General features: G+C 48.3%; 5 protein-coding genes across 5 annotated transcripts; 4 read left to right on the top strand and 1 right to left on the bottom strand.

The window, feature by feature from the left end:
* Positions 1–93: 93 nt before the first annotated feature.
* FMAN_11304 (uncharacterized protein) lies at positions 94–2,112 on the top strand (the record flags this gene model as incomplete). The annotated part of the gene is made up of 2 exons (XM_041834101.1): positions 94–1,569; positions 1,618–2,112. 2 exons carry the CDS (start codon positions 94–96, stop codon positions 2,110–2,112), a joined length of 1,971 nt encoding a protein of 656 aa, XP_041684398.1.
* Positions 2,113–3,430: 1,318 nt separating this feature from the next.
* FMAN_11303 (uncharacterized protein) lies at positions 3,431–4,781 on the top strand (the record flags this gene model as incomplete). The annotated part of the gene is made up of 6 exons (XM_041834100.1): positions 3,431–3,463; positions 3,531–3,776; positions 3,828–4,030; positions 4,079–4,173; positions 4,227–4,397; positions 4,444–4,781. 6 exons carry the CDS (start codon positions 3,431–3,433, stop codon positions 4,779–4,781), a joined length of 1,086 nt encoding a protein of 361 aa, XP_041684397.1.
* Positions 4,782–5,322: 541 nt separating this feature from the next.
* On the top strand, positions 5,323–7,121 carry FMAN_11302 (uncharacterized protein; the record flags this gene model as incomplete). The annotated part of the gene is made up of 3 exons (XM_041834099.1): positions 5,323–5,563; positions 5,615–6,417; positions 6,468–7,121. 3 exons carry the CDS (start codon positions 5,323–5,325, stop codon positions 7,119–7,121), a joined length of 1,698 nt encoding a protein of 565 aa, XP_041684396.1.
* Positions 7,122–7,391: 270 nt separating this feature from the next.
* Positions 7,392–9,337, bottom strand: FMAN_11301 (putative cysteine synthase B; the record flags this gene model as incomplete). Its single annotated transcript, XM_041834098.1, has 7 exons — positions 7,392–8,000; positions 8,048–8,408; positions 8,464–8,524; positions 8,573–8,663; positions 8,714–8,840; positions 8,903–9,095; positions 9,145–9,337. The coding sequence occupies 7 exons, from the start codon at positions 9,335–9,337 to the stop codon at positions 7,392–7,394; spliced, it is 1,635 nt and encodes a 544-aa protein (XP_041684395.1).
* Positions 9,338–10,715: 1,378 nt separating this feature from the next.
* Positions 10,716–12,810, top strand: FMAN_11300 (uncharacterized protein; the record flags this gene model as incomplete). The annotated part of the gene is made up of 9 exons (XM_041834096.1): positions 10,716–10,865; positions 10,913–11,046; positions 11,092–11,341; positions 11,394–11,569; positions 11,619–11,818; positions 11,868–12,225; positions 12,273–12,338; positions 12,393–12,446; positions 12,498–12,810. 9 exons carry the CDS (start codon positions 10,716–10,718, stop codon positions 12,808–12,810), a joined length of 1,701 nt encoding a protein of 566 aa, XP_041684394.1.
* Positions 12,811–14,203: the final 1,393 nt, after the last annotated feature.

Below are 14,203 nucleotides of genomic sequence, written 5' to 3'. Positions count from 1 at the left end.
TGCAGGGACCATTGAGTAATGTACTTATACCAATGTTACGTCGCTCACGTCAGGCTCAATTGAAGGGGATCACCATCATCGACATCTTCAATCATGGCTCGTGGTCTTCTCACTCTCTGCGTCAGCGCACTTCTCGCTACGGCGAGCGCTGTAAAGCCCGTGGTCAAGCCCGCAGATGTGGTCTTTGTCAATGGCGAGATCTACACCATGTGTCCGTCCAACGGACATGCACAAGCTCTCGCTGTGCGCGGTGGGAGGATTGAGTACGTCGGCAGCAAGAAATCCGCCGACAAGTACATTGGAAAGAACACCAAGGTCATTGATCTCAAGGGAAAGATGGCCATGCCTGGTCTTGTTGACTCTCACATGCACGTTCTCTCTGGTGGCCTGTTTCTCCTCAAGTGCGATTTGAGCTACCAGACACTGCCAATTGAGGATGTGATAGAGCACATCCAGGGCTGCATTGATGGCGAGACTGGCAAGACGGATGATGATTGGCTTGAGGTTGTCAACATGGACTATGCTGGTCTTGTTGAGAAGAGCGGAAATGTTGGAAAGAAGCAGCTTGACAAGCTCAGCACCAAGCGACCCATCATCATCCGATCCAGCGACTACCATACCGTCCTCGCCAATTCGCGCGCCCTCGAGCTCTCCGACATCGACTCCAGCACCAAGGACCCCTCCGATGGCAAGATTGTTCGTCTTCCTGGCAGCCAGGAGCCCTCGGGCGCTCTCTCAGATGGCGCCTCTGCCCTCCTCGCTGGTCCTCCTCCCCCCACCGCCGAGGAGAACGTCCAGGCTGGTCGCGCTGCTCTCAAGCTTCTTCGTGAGGCTGGTATCACTACCTTCCAGGAAGCCGCTGCTGGTGAGGACCACCACACTCTCTTCAGCACCATCAAGGCCGAGGATGGTCTCTCTGCGCGCGCGTACTTCGACTACCGCATTGAAGCGCCCAAGTCAATTGACGGTGTTCCTGCGCTCGTCAAGGACGTCGTCAAAAAGCTGACTCCTTGGCACGACAACAAGGCCATTGGCCCCAAGCCAACACTCAAGTGGCAGGCGATCAAGGCTTTCATCGACGGTGTCATCACATATCCTGCCAATACCGCTGCTCTGATTGATCCCTACTGGGCGCCCGTCAACAGCTCCAACCTCGATGGCAAATGGGCTCCCGACAAGAAGTCTCTCAACAACCCTTACTGGAACCCTGCTATTCTCACCAAGACCCTCGAGCTTCTCTTCCTTGCTGGCTTTGATGCTCAATTGCACGTCGATGGCGATCTTGCTGTCCGTGTCGGTCTCAATGCTGCTGAGTCGTTCCGCAAGAAGTATCCCCGCAAGGACTTCCGTCTCGGTCTCGCTCACGATGAGTTGTCGCATGAGAAGGACTGGCCTCGCTTTGCTAAGCTCAAGGTCGATCCTATTGTCAGTTACCAGTGGGCGCAGCTCAGCTCATTCTACATCCCCAACACGTTCAAGTCTCTCGCCGACTACCGAAAGGACAATCTTCAGGCTTGGGCTGAGATTGAGAAGGCGGGTCGACCTCTTGTTTATGGAAGCGATTGGCCTGTAAGTATCGCCACTTTTTCACGTCTGAGACATGTCTAACAGAAACAGATTGATCCTCTCGATGAGTTCCTCGCACTCAAGGTCGCCGTCACCCGCTCGGGTGATCCTCAGAACCCCAACTCCCCCGCATCCCAAGGCCCTCCCTTTGACGGAAAGTTTCCCGGCAACGGAATCTCCCGCACGTCTGCTCTTCAATCCATCACCATCAACGGCGCCCGTTTCCTCCGCGCCGACAAGCAGATCGGTTCTCTCGAGGCAGGCAAGCTCGCAGACATTATTATCCTCGAGAACAATTTCTTCAAGGTCCCCGAGTCCAAACTCGGCCGCCAGAAGGTTCTGCTTACCATGGTCGGCGGTGAGGTGGTTTATGTGGCTGACGGGCAGAACTTTGGCGTCAAGGCCAAGTTCCCTAATGATGACAAGGCCAGCGCTAAGCTCGCCCGTCGAACTATCGGCGGCTTCAACGCCAACGCGCTGTCAGAGAGAGCCAAGGCCGATGCGGCCAAGCTTCGAAAGCGCGGCACTTGCGTTCATAAGCATTAGGCCCGAGTTGGGCAGATGGGCTGACAGGAAATGTATACGAGTCACTACATTACATATAGAACTTTTAATAATTGAAGAAATTTACAATATGAACTGATGTGCTGATACAAAGCGTAACAATAGTCTTGTTGGCTGCAGAGTCTCGAAGAACAAAGCAAACACAAGATCGAGTCAGCCCCCTGGTTCCGCTGCAGAAGCTATCGGCTGACTGCAGACGATCACAAGGATTCCTCTGCAGAACCAACAGGTACGCGAAATGGTGGCTCTCGTTTATGCTCGTTTATGACTTCGGGCCTATCGGGGGTACGGGGAGACTGTTGGTGCGCATGCGATTGTCAGCCAATATTAACAAGGAGGACCCGGCACATATCTGCATCAACGGGTAGGATCCGCTGCATCCGCCTATCGGTCTATTCCAGTTCTGGAACACACTAACGCGGAATTTCACGACATTTGTTGGTGATAACAGCCCAGAAGTGAGCCGGCGATAATTGCAGCTGTGAGCAAGGGGTAGGGACTTCTGGTTAGACCATCTGTTCGTTTGAGTCGGAAAAAGACCAGCAATAGTTCCGACGATGAGACATTGTCCGTGGGGACTTTGCAAAATGACCCTTTTGCCTAGACGAATCTTCAAAAGCAGGAGTGCCCCTCTCATGATATGACTTGGCTGATTGGAGTTCCTCTTCAGCTCTGTTGGTTATGTGCTTTTTCGCTTCAGTTGTGGCTAGATCTACGACTCATGTAGATTCTTGGCAATAAACGTGGATGATCGACTGATATCACATCACATCAGGTCGACCGTCGATCCTTTTCTCGTCCCGACTCAGCTCAGCCCTACTCATCCTTCGGAATGAAGGCTTGTCGATATCTCGGTTCCGCTGCGAGTCTCGACTAACTTAAAGCCGATGGTGCGACTTTCTCCCACCGAACAAACAGGGCTTGAGGATCAGATGAGATGTGTTAAACTCGTGGCGGAACGAGATTCCAGTTCAAGTGAGGTGGCCCGTAGCGTGAACTCTAAATGTTCAGCCTGAAGCCTCTAGCGGCGCCACCTGATAAGCTTACAGTCAAGCTCAAAAGAACGGGGGAATTTCCGTTAGGTCCACGATTGCCGGGGTTAGCCTTGGGCTGAGCTATCGCCAGCATTATTTAGGGTTTTTATCGTCATTGTCCCCCAGCAACTTTTGTGACGATCATTCTGTGTTTTCGTCTACTCTGTTACATTGCATTGCATGGTCTGAACCGGAAGCATTGACGCTCTTTACATGTTTGGTTTTTTGTTTCTGTTTAATGCTGTAGTTTCGTCTGGAGCCTCACAATGGTTCCTGCGCCGTCGGGCGCCGCTGTGCTGGTAAGTCTCCCCTAAAACCCCCTAAATTAACCCATGGATCGAATTAGCCTCTAACCCACCACTTTAGGCAGTGAACTTCAGCCTTATTGCGCTGGCTGCTGCCATCATCGGTGCTCGAATCTACCTGCGACTCGTCATACAGAAACAAAAGCTCGTCGCTGCAGATTGGTTACGGGTTGCAGCATGGATATCGGCTTTTGTTACGGCATCGTTCGACATTATTTACATGAAGGAGGATGTGTTGAGGCCCGAGATCAACTACACCCTTGTTAATTGGGATGTCCCCCCGGAGAAGCTATCGAGAGTGCTGCGGGTGAGTATCGTCCTCACGAATCGAAACAACATAAAGCTGATGATATTGTAGTACATGTGGGCCAGTGCCATTCCCTTCTTCGTGACCTTCTACCTCTGCAAGGCATCACTTCTCGTCGTATACCTCCAGCTGTTCCCACCGTTCATGACCAAGAGAAGGATCATTCTTTGGAGCGTAGTTGGCTATTGTGCATGCGCATTGATCGTGTCACTATGCTTGCAGCTATTCCTCTGTTTTCCGATTAAACGAAACTGGTACGCAGTATAACTCACCCTTGATCAACTCTTCTGACCCATATGCAGGTCGATATTGGGACCGGAGCCATTCTGTGATGACTTTGCCTTGGTCACTACCTTTCAGGTTGCTTGGACGCTACACTTTGTTGGAAGTCTCTTGCGTAAGTCTCGTGGCCTTTCAGGTGATGTCTCAGGTAGACTAACAGTTGTACAGTCTTTGCTCTGCCATGGCTCGTTCTGTATAAGCTCAACATGCGGAAGAGAGTCAAGATCGGTGTCTACTGCGTATTCCTTCTCGGAATAATCGACATTGCATTCTCGCTCACGCGCTTCTTGACAATTCAACTCACAAATGTCGGAGACTTCCGTTCCATCACAACAATTGGTGAGTTGAATCATTGTTCCAGCGAATCTCATCTCACAAACCATAGAACTTTGGAGTGGCCTAGATGTTTTCATCGGCCTGATCATCGCCTGCCTTCCGGCTCTCCGACCGTATCTTCGTAGAAAAGGCTCCAAGTACGATTACAACTACAACACATCCGGCCGACCAAACAACTCGTCTGGCGCACCAGTTCGCAGAGCAGCACAAAGTGGCTTCGAAGAAATCGACGAAACACCATCTCTGGAAGGCGACCCCGGTCCTGGGCCATGGGCAGGATCACATTCACCGGAGCTCACGGCAGGTTGGAGTGATAAGAAGAGCAACAGAAGCGATATCGAGCTTTTTAGTCTCGATGTAACGGCCAAGGATAGGACGATTGTATAAAATGAGATCATGTACATAGAAACCAACTAATAACACTGTTGAACCCATGTTTAATTTGCAGACTTGAAATTCAGGGTGAGCTAAATCTGCGAGTGAGGGACATGAACGATGTTCGGTTAAAATGCAAGGGGGAGCATAAATTATCCAGAATCGACCAACATCCTTCACCCCCTGTGAAGGAATGCATTGGTCTGTCTTGGCAGTCATGGATATTGACTCGTAGGGCGGCCGTCCTCTGACAGATGATGCGATTGGTTAGGATAACAGAGAATGAGACGATATCTAGAGAAGAGAGGAGAAGTTGGGGAAAAAAACACTACACAGATATCCCGTGTATTTTAGTTATTAGAATGATATGTTAAAACTTGTAGTTTATGAATTATGCTTATCGTTGAGGGCGCGTCTAATTGCTCTCCTATGGCATCTTACATGTCTTCCATTCCCTTATTCCCGAGCCGAGTCGGAGAATTAAAATTCCGACATATCTAAACCTGCTTCCACAACAAACAATCAAAATGCAACGGACATCATCATCAGCAAAATGGAAGCTTCACTTCCATACCACGAGCCTTCTATAACTGTCATAGCCATTCTGTCAAGCTTTCTTCTTCTTTTGAGTTTAATTAATTATGGCCTCGATAAAATAGCTTATTGCGGTCTAATTGGCCAAATAGCGCTAGGCATAGCTTGGGGAACACCAGGTGCAAAATGGCTCTCTCGGGAGGTTGAGGATGCTATAGTGCAGCTTGGATACCTTGGGCTCATCCTTCTTGTCTTTGAAGGTAGATGAGTTTCTCCTGATGCATAGACTGTTATTCTGATCTTTGTTCCAGGTGGTTTGTCAACATCTTTCAGATCTCTCAAGGCTAATCTTGGTCTTTCATCCATCGCGGCCACGACTGGAATTGTTCTTCCAATCGGCCTCTCTTTTGCAGTTATGCCCATGCTTAATGCAACCCCATTGCAGGCCTTTGCCGCTGGTGCTGCCTTGTGCTCTACCAGTCTTGGTACGACATTTACTATCCTAGGCACAAGTGGTCTTTCTGCAACGCGTCTCGGTGTTGTTTTGACAAGTGCTGCCATGATGGATGATGTCATAGGCCTAATCATGGTCCAGGTTATCTCAAACCTCGGTGGTGATGCCTTTGATGCCATCACAGTCGTTAGACCTGTCGTCGTCTCTCTTGGTTTTGCTATCGTCATTCCTGTTCTTTGCAGATTCATCGTTCTACCACTTACTATTCGACTCAATGCTTTCCGAAACGCCAATCCGACTTCTAGAATTTCAAATGTTCTTGCTATGAGCCAGACTGCTTTTGTCATCCATACTGGATACCTCCTCGGGATAGTCATTGGTGCGACTTTTGCAGGCACCTCAAGTCTCTTGGCTGCTTACATAGCTGGTGCAACTATCAGTTGGTGGGATTCCGATGTTCCTCATCTCGAAGCTCAAGAGATAAGCAGCAATGCCACTGAAGCTACGGGAGAGAGACTGTTTACCCAAGAGTTGGCAACCCAAGACGCAGCTCCAGAGAGCCACGTTCTCCCAAAGGTTATGGAAAGCGGTTCAGGTGCCGTGATCTTTCATCATTACTATGAACCTGCCCTTCAACACATTCTCAAGCCTTTCTTCTTTGTAAGTTCCCCAACTCTTGGTCCATTTCAGACAAATCTGACTCAGACCAGGCCTCTATTGGATTTTCAGTACCCATCACAAAACTATTCACTGGCCCCATTATATGGCGCGGCGTGATTTACACCATCCTTATGATAATGGCTAAGCTTGCCTGCGGTCTTTGGCTTATGTCCTTCAAAAATCCTTTCCGGGCCCTTGTACAGGTTTCTCATAAGCTCACGCACAAGCTCAAAAGCTCTTCTAAAGGATTGGTGCCTGGTGCTCAATGCGCAGAGAACTCCTCACATAGTGATGAGGCTGGTGCTGCACAGGAAGGAGAAGGGCGCGATGCTGTGCCTCTGGAACCCGTTACTGACGCAGATACGTCTCAGGCGCCTCCGCAAGTGCGTAACTCGACACCTAAACCTGAAAAGGCTTTGTCTCTATATCCAGCATGTATCGTTGGCATTGGCATGGTAGCTCGAGGTGAGATAGGATATTTGATCTCGGCACTGGCTGAAAGCAAAGGTATCTTTGGTGCAACGGCGGATGGCCAGTCGTCAGATATCTTTCTAATCGTTACCTGGGCTATTACGCTCTGTACGATCATTGGGCCTATATCTGTGGGATTGATCGTGAACAGAGTTAGAAAATTAGAGAATGGGAGTCTAAAGGAAAAGGGCGAGGGAAAGAAGAATGTTCTCGGGGCCTGGGGAGTGAGCTAGACTTCTCGCGACCTGACCTCTGTAGTGAAAAGGATTTCACTTTATATATAGATGCATTTGAAGCACAATGTTTAAGCTGTAGACCTGCATTCATAGCGTGATGACTCGCTCAAACTCGGGGCATTATCTGTGAGGAAAGAGATTTCTCGGCGCAATATCATTGGCAGTATTTCACAGTGTCCGGGACACCCAAGTATAGTGAAATAATTCTTCGTTTGCTCGACTCAAGTATCAAAACTAGTTGTTCTCTATCAATCCTGAGTAAAACCGCTATAGCGAAACGCGAGCAGACTGTGATGCGCCAACGCTCAGCGCCTCCTGACTCAAATCCACCCAAGGCGATGATTCTCTGGATCCAGCCACCGGGGTTTGATTTGAGCTTTGTCTCATTTTGTTCAGGGCTTGGAATCCACCTCTGATACTATCTGCCTCGTATCCTTTGGCCCTCAAGACGCTGGTTGCAACTCGAGCACTATCACCATCGTAACATGTGAGAAGAACTCTTCTTCCGCTGAGAAGAGATTGGACTTCTGCTGCGGGAGCCTTGAAAGCACCTTCGAGGTTCTTCCATAGTGATTCCAATAGCTTGGCGTTGGAGAATGGACTTGGGATGCCGTCGTGTACGAAAGGCATATTGACCGCGCCTGGTAGATGGAACATGCTGAAATCGTCAGGTTGGCGTAGATCGATTATTGTAGTGTCCTGTTTAGATCTCAGAATGCTCTGTAAGTCAACGGTGTTGACAGATCCAATCTTTGGGTCGGTAAGAACCATGTCGAGTAGTGCTCCTCGGTCTACGTCGAAGAATGTATCGAGGGCTTCTGATGCTGATCTTTCCCACTTCTCATCGTATCGATACAAGTCAACTTTCAGAAGGTCCTGTACCGGTGTCAGCTCGTTGATAGTAAGACCTCAATATCACCTACCTCATTCTTGATAGAGGGGAAATAGCTCTCTCCAAGCTTATCAAAGTACTCATTGATGTACTGGTATGGTAAGTCACAGCACAAGAACACACAGTTAATAGTTCCATCTGGTCCAGCCAGATCTGTGAGAGTACCTTCAGTCTTGCGCTTCTCTATAAGCTGATACAGACCCTTGAGGTTGAAACCAGAAGACGGCCCACAGACGATACCGTTTCGGCAAAGATCTAACGACAGGGAGAAAGAGTTGTGAGAGTCGACTTCTTCAATATGATCGACTGCCCGCTTCCAGGGGAACTGGACGGGGGCCATAAGAGCGAAGGATCGAGGGCCAGGGACTCGGTCACCGGGAGCTGTGCAAACTCTGAGTCATGGTTAGTATTGGTGGATGTTATCATGTTAATGGTGGGTTTACTGACCCAAGTCGATATACTGTAGGCTTTGCGTCTTTGAAGTATGTGCCAAGTCCAGTCATAGTACCTATATTTCATAAGTGAACAAACTCGATAAGGGAGCATGTTGACATACCTGAGGTTCCCATGCCAGCACAGATGACGTTGATTTCCGGTAACTGCTTATAGATTTGCGGACCCGTCCACTTGACATGGGCATTCCAGTTCTGTGCTAATGTTAGCACTGGCTTCTCCTTGCAAGTGACTAGAGACCTACAAGATCGTTCTCATATTGGTTTGGGTTGATGACAGCTGCATCTGATTCTTGTGCAAGTCTCTGAGCTGCTCTGATGCCACCGCGTTCGTCAAGTGGCTCTGGCTGGGATGGGCCACCGAATAGCGTACTATAGGTACAAAGCGTTAGGGAAACCCCGTCCTGATAGCAATGGGTGATCTGGTAACTTGCATATCAATACCAAAGAACTGCATCAGCCTAAGCTTAGTGGAGCTCGTCTTGTTACTCAGGAATGCTCGAACGTCATCGACACCATGAATAGCTCGTGAAATCAACGACATCGACAAGACAGTCGACCCTGAGCTGTATTCAACCACCGCCTTGGTCTTGCCGGGTACGACACAATTTTGAAGAAGGTTCAAAGCTATCATCCAGTAAGCCAGGCATACAAAGCCCAAAATGAGACTGCGTACCCGGCATCGCTTTGACGTTGTTCGCAGGATGCATAGTCATCATCTTGGCATAGATACGCACTCCATCTTGACGATATGGATTAAGCGACTCGGGAATCTCAACAAGTGGTAGTGGCGGTGCTGATTCTGGATCGAAGTACTTATGGATCGAGTCCTGTCCCTTGTACACGTTGAGGGGGTTGGGGCTGGCCATGTTGGAATAAGGTTATGGCTTGGAGACTGCAGAAGTAGAACCAACGGATCTTCTGGGTGCATGCTCACTATATAAACCAGGGATCGTACGTCGCAGGCTTGCCAGGTCATTGGGCGGCAGCAGGCTTTGCTCTGCCTCTGCATGAAGCGTGGGATGTCTGGCCGAACAACGCATCTTTTGCTCAAGTGTTACGGTATACCAATCAGAAGACTGATATCCACAAGACTGCATGAGTCGTTTCTTGAGATCTTCGGCAGATCCAATGACCATCGTGGATGGAGAAAATGGGGGTCACTAAGTGAAGTTGTTCTAAAGGGAAGCTCGTTGAAATGTTTTACTTGAATTTTCCTACTGATCGACAGATTTTCACCTCTAAATGGAATCTGATCTGACGGATTGCCAATAGAGATGCTTTAGTAAAGCAGGTCATTAAGGTTCTTGGTGCTTGCTTTGATGATGCATTGGGGACTTGAGGTGGCGCATACCAGAAATTGACCATCAGGGTGGTGCTATTCATGAGAATGCATGCATATGGGCATGATAATTGGTCAGATACTATTCCCACAAGGAACTTTTACTCCTTCTTTTGAGTGTGATTTACAATAGCCTCGGTTATTCCCGCAAGCTTGGATCAGCTTGTGGGAAAAGGACCCTGATAGATTTCCATCAATGCGGCTCAAGGTGGAGATGCTTAATATTATCCGTAATTTGACTTCCTCTAGAAACACCTTGATAGACTTTGTTTTGGCTCTTGTTTGCCTCTCCAAAACTTTGGTAATGTTCTTGTTTTTATTTTGTGAAGAAGCCATTGTTATTGAGAGCGACCTGTGAGAAAATCTGTTGGGCATCGTGAAAGCCTCAAAAGTCATCAATGAGCATGTTTCTCGCGAATTTTCGCAAATATGCTCAATTAGGTCGTATGAGAGAGTATAGTGGCGTGTTGAGAGCCGTATTTAGTCCGGATTGCAACATCATTTTGTGCAAAACCCACGCTGTTGCAACCTTAGTTGCCGATCCCTAGCGATGACACCTTCGCGTCGGTTTAAGAGCCAATGGCACCAGATTTTCTTAGGCTACGACACTTTAATTTACATAAAAGCAATTCAAACCGATAAAAGGGGCAATAATGGCTCAAGGTACACGACACGGTAGTTGACCGGTAGTTGAAGCGGTGTACCGGGAAAATAACCTTGTTTCAGCCAAAAGGGTTGCGCAATGTCGATCTCTGAGCAAGTTTGAGGGAGGTTGAACGCTGCCACAAAGAGACTTGCTCACTGTCAAGGTGGCTTCCGTTCTTCCAACAGGATTAAAGGAACTCCCACTGCATTCTCGTTCACCTCGGCGCTTAGACGGTGGATTCGTCGCAACACCATACACAATGGCCGAAAATCGTGAACAAGACGCCAACGCGGTCATGAGCCGTGATATGGGCTCAGCGAACACTATTGTTGTCGATTCAGGGGAAAATGAAAAGACCCATGAGTTCAATGAGCAGACAAACTATGTGCCAAAGCGTGCCATCATTACAGTAAGTCCCAAATAACAATGAGATAGTTATGCTAATTGGATCCATAGATATTTCTCGCATGCGCAAGTGTAGATTTACTGGCATTGATGGACCAGACTATGCTGGCAACCAGTTTATACATCATCGGAAATGCTTTGGGATCCACAGCCCAGGTCTCGTGGATAGCAAGCGGATATTTCATGTGAGCATCATCAGTATCGGCGCGGGACTATGCTAACAATACCAGAACTTCAACAGTCGGGCAGCTCATGTATGGGAGATTATCCGATATCTGGTCTCGCAAGATCATCCTACTACTGGGCCTCGCAATATTCTTTGTTGGATCACTGGCCTCATCCCTGGCGCAGTCTGTCTTGCAACTCACAATCTTCCGAGCCTTTACAGGTATTGGAGGAGGTGGACTTATGACTGTGGCGCAGCTCATAGTGAGCGATGTCGTCCCTCTTCGAGAGAGGGGAAAGTATCAAGGAATATTAGTGAGTTCGCTATGACTGAGACTTGTATCATTCAGACTAACAGTATTCCAAGGGAGCCGTCGTTGCTCTCGCAAATGGCATAGGCCCTGTCATCGGAGGTGCACTCTCGTCGAGTTCTGCGGACTCATGGCGATGGATCTTTAGGATGCAACTACCACTGACGCTTTTGACTACCTTTTGCGTACTGTTCTTCATGCCATTGAAGAAAGTCGAAGGAGACTGGAGACTGTGAGTCCCAGCGGGAAATGCTAGGGTCCCCAACTGACGTAATGAATAGCAAGCTGAAAGCTGTTGACTTTCTGGGCATATTCCTTGCCTTAGCTGGAATGACTGTCGTTATTCTGGGATTGACCTGGGGAGGAAAAGAGTACTCCTGGAATTCCGCTCAGGTCATCGCAACATTGGCAGTGGGTACGGCTGCATCCGTTGCTTTCATGCTCTGGCAGTGGAAAGGCCCTCGATATCCATTGATACCATGTAAGAAGCTCCCTGGTACAACACAAAACGTTCTCTGACATAGACTTAGTGCACATCTTCAAGTCGAAGATCGTCAACGGCGCATGCCTTACCATGGCTATCAACGGTTGGAACTTTGTCATGCAAGTTTACTACATCCCTTCTTTCTACCAGCTCGTCTACGGCTACTCCGCCACCAAATCTGGAGTGATGCTTCTGCCCATCACACTCCTCCAGACAGCCAGTAGCACTTTCTCCGGACTCATCGTGCACTGGGTCGGTCGGTACCGTGAGTGCATCCTGTTTGGCTGGTTATGCTGGGCGATCGGTCTTGGCTTGATGTCAACTCTTGATGAGAATACAGGTGCTGGGAAACAAATTGGTTATTCGGTACTTATTGGAGTGGGTGTTGGTAATACACTGCAGCCGTGAGTTGAAATTGTGGCCTCCGGATGGGCTTGACTGACTATGGTAGTGCACTCATTGCTACGCAAGCTGGTGTCGAGAGGCGTGATATGGCTGTTGTCACATCATTCCGCAAGTAAGTGACAGAGTCACAACGTAATCTGGAGATAAATCTGACCAAACATGATAGTTTTGTGAGAAACTTGGGAGCAACATTCGGACTTGCAGTCTGTGGGACAGTTCTGTATGTCGAGTCAAGAAATATTCTAACTAATATTCGCTAACATCCCTTTAGGAACAACGTCTTAGCAGGCTCTTTATATTCCCTAAACCTAGACGGACATGACTCAAAGACATTGCTCGGAAACCCTCAGACATTCCTAGATACAGTCTCACCAAGCGAAGCTGAAAGAATCCGCTCAATTCTCATCCCAGCTTACAGACAAGGATTTCGCATAATATTCCTTATAGGCGCAGGCGTCGCAAGCCTTGCATTTGTGCTGGCGTTTTTCCTAATGCCACAAGTTGATCTCACTCGACCAGATGACTCCCGGCTCAAGGAGGAAGGTCGTAAGGCCTATGAGAAGAGGGAGAAAAGTTCGGTGTAGTAGTTATGATGATTATGACTACGTGATGACATCTGGGGCAGGACTTCATCATCTGGGTTCTATAGACTAGAAATTTCTGATGGGTGTTTAAAAAGGAGTATTGACATCGTTTGTTGGGGATGATTTCACCATCTAGGGCACCTCCTGAGCAACATTTTCATATATACATATAGTTGTTCGATATAACCCGGAGATAAGGACTTGGTGATAGTATCATTCAATAGAGTGATATGGATTTCACGAATATCCGTAAGCTATTAAAGGTCCCTTGAACTTTATGAAAAAGCGTCAACTCACTCTTTTATCAAAGTCATTAGAGCGTTTGAGTCAAGCCACAGTCAAACAATGATAGCTGTAAATTTGAAGGGCCTCCAAATGTCAACAAGCCCAATGCGATCCAATTCTTTCACCGGTAGCATGTGCTTACTCTTCCTTTACCATCATTCTCAACCTTCTGGACTGAGGATTTGATACAGATCTATCGAAGAATATCCCAAGGTTTCCAGCCCCATTAATTCAGTGCTGTGAGTCTCTCGGCGAGAGAGAAAAGGTTCTGGTAGTTCTGCATTTCATATCAACACAATATGAGCATATATCACCCCTTCCGATTGTCAATTCTATTATTAGCTTCCGCTCTCTAAAGTCCATGGCCCTCCATAAGACCTCTATATCACTCCTTGTATGGACATAGTACCCGCTATGCTAATATAGAATCTAAACCAGGCTGTGGTTTCGATGTTTCTCTGGGGAAGCGGCTTGTGGCGAACAAGCCCTACAATAGTAGAGACCAAACCAAGGAAGCGAACCATGAGCAACTCCTAGCGTGCGTAGAACAAGACCATTTCACAGTCACTGAACTTTTAGAGGTAACCCGCCACCGCTCTTCCTGAGTGTGGAGACACAGATTCTAACAGTCCTTTCATACAGACCTATGCCGCGCGAATCGAACTCTTCAGCCCTCCGAAACGTTCCACAACGCATCCAAGTCCCGATGAAAGCACCATAGCACGCAAAAGAGACGTGGAACGGTCTTCAGGGGCTTCGCGTGGCAGATTATATTTTCTATCCGTCCTTGTGAAGGACGTATTCCTGACTAAGGGTGGCTTGATGTCGACAACGGAGCCATTGCCGTTTCTAGAACATCGTTTTCAACGTACTAAAGCTTTCAGGCGGCTGCCTTGGATTCACTGAGGCTGTGCCAGCGTTCGAGGCTTCGACCGTGCGCCGACTCAGCGAGCAGGAGGCGCTCCTCTAGGCAAGGACCGACCCGACAGAATGGGCAAACTCTAGATCTCTAGACCGTTCTTCTGGAGGTTGGTCAGGTGCCGAAGCCTAGAGCTTATCGTCTCATCAAAAAGACCAAGATCGTTCAGATCCTTCCTCTGGAAGCGCT

The sequence above is a fragment of the Fusarium mangiferae genome (assembly GCF_900044065.1).
Source record: "Fusarium mangiferae strain MRC7560 genome assembly, contig: FMAN_scaffold008, whole genome shotgun sequence".
NCBI lineage: Eukaryota > Fungi > Ascomycota > Sordariomycetes > Hypocreales > Nectriaceae > Fusarium > Fusarium mangiferae.
Note: the sequence above shows the minus strand (reverse complement) of the source record. Positions and strands in the feature narration are given on the sequence as shown.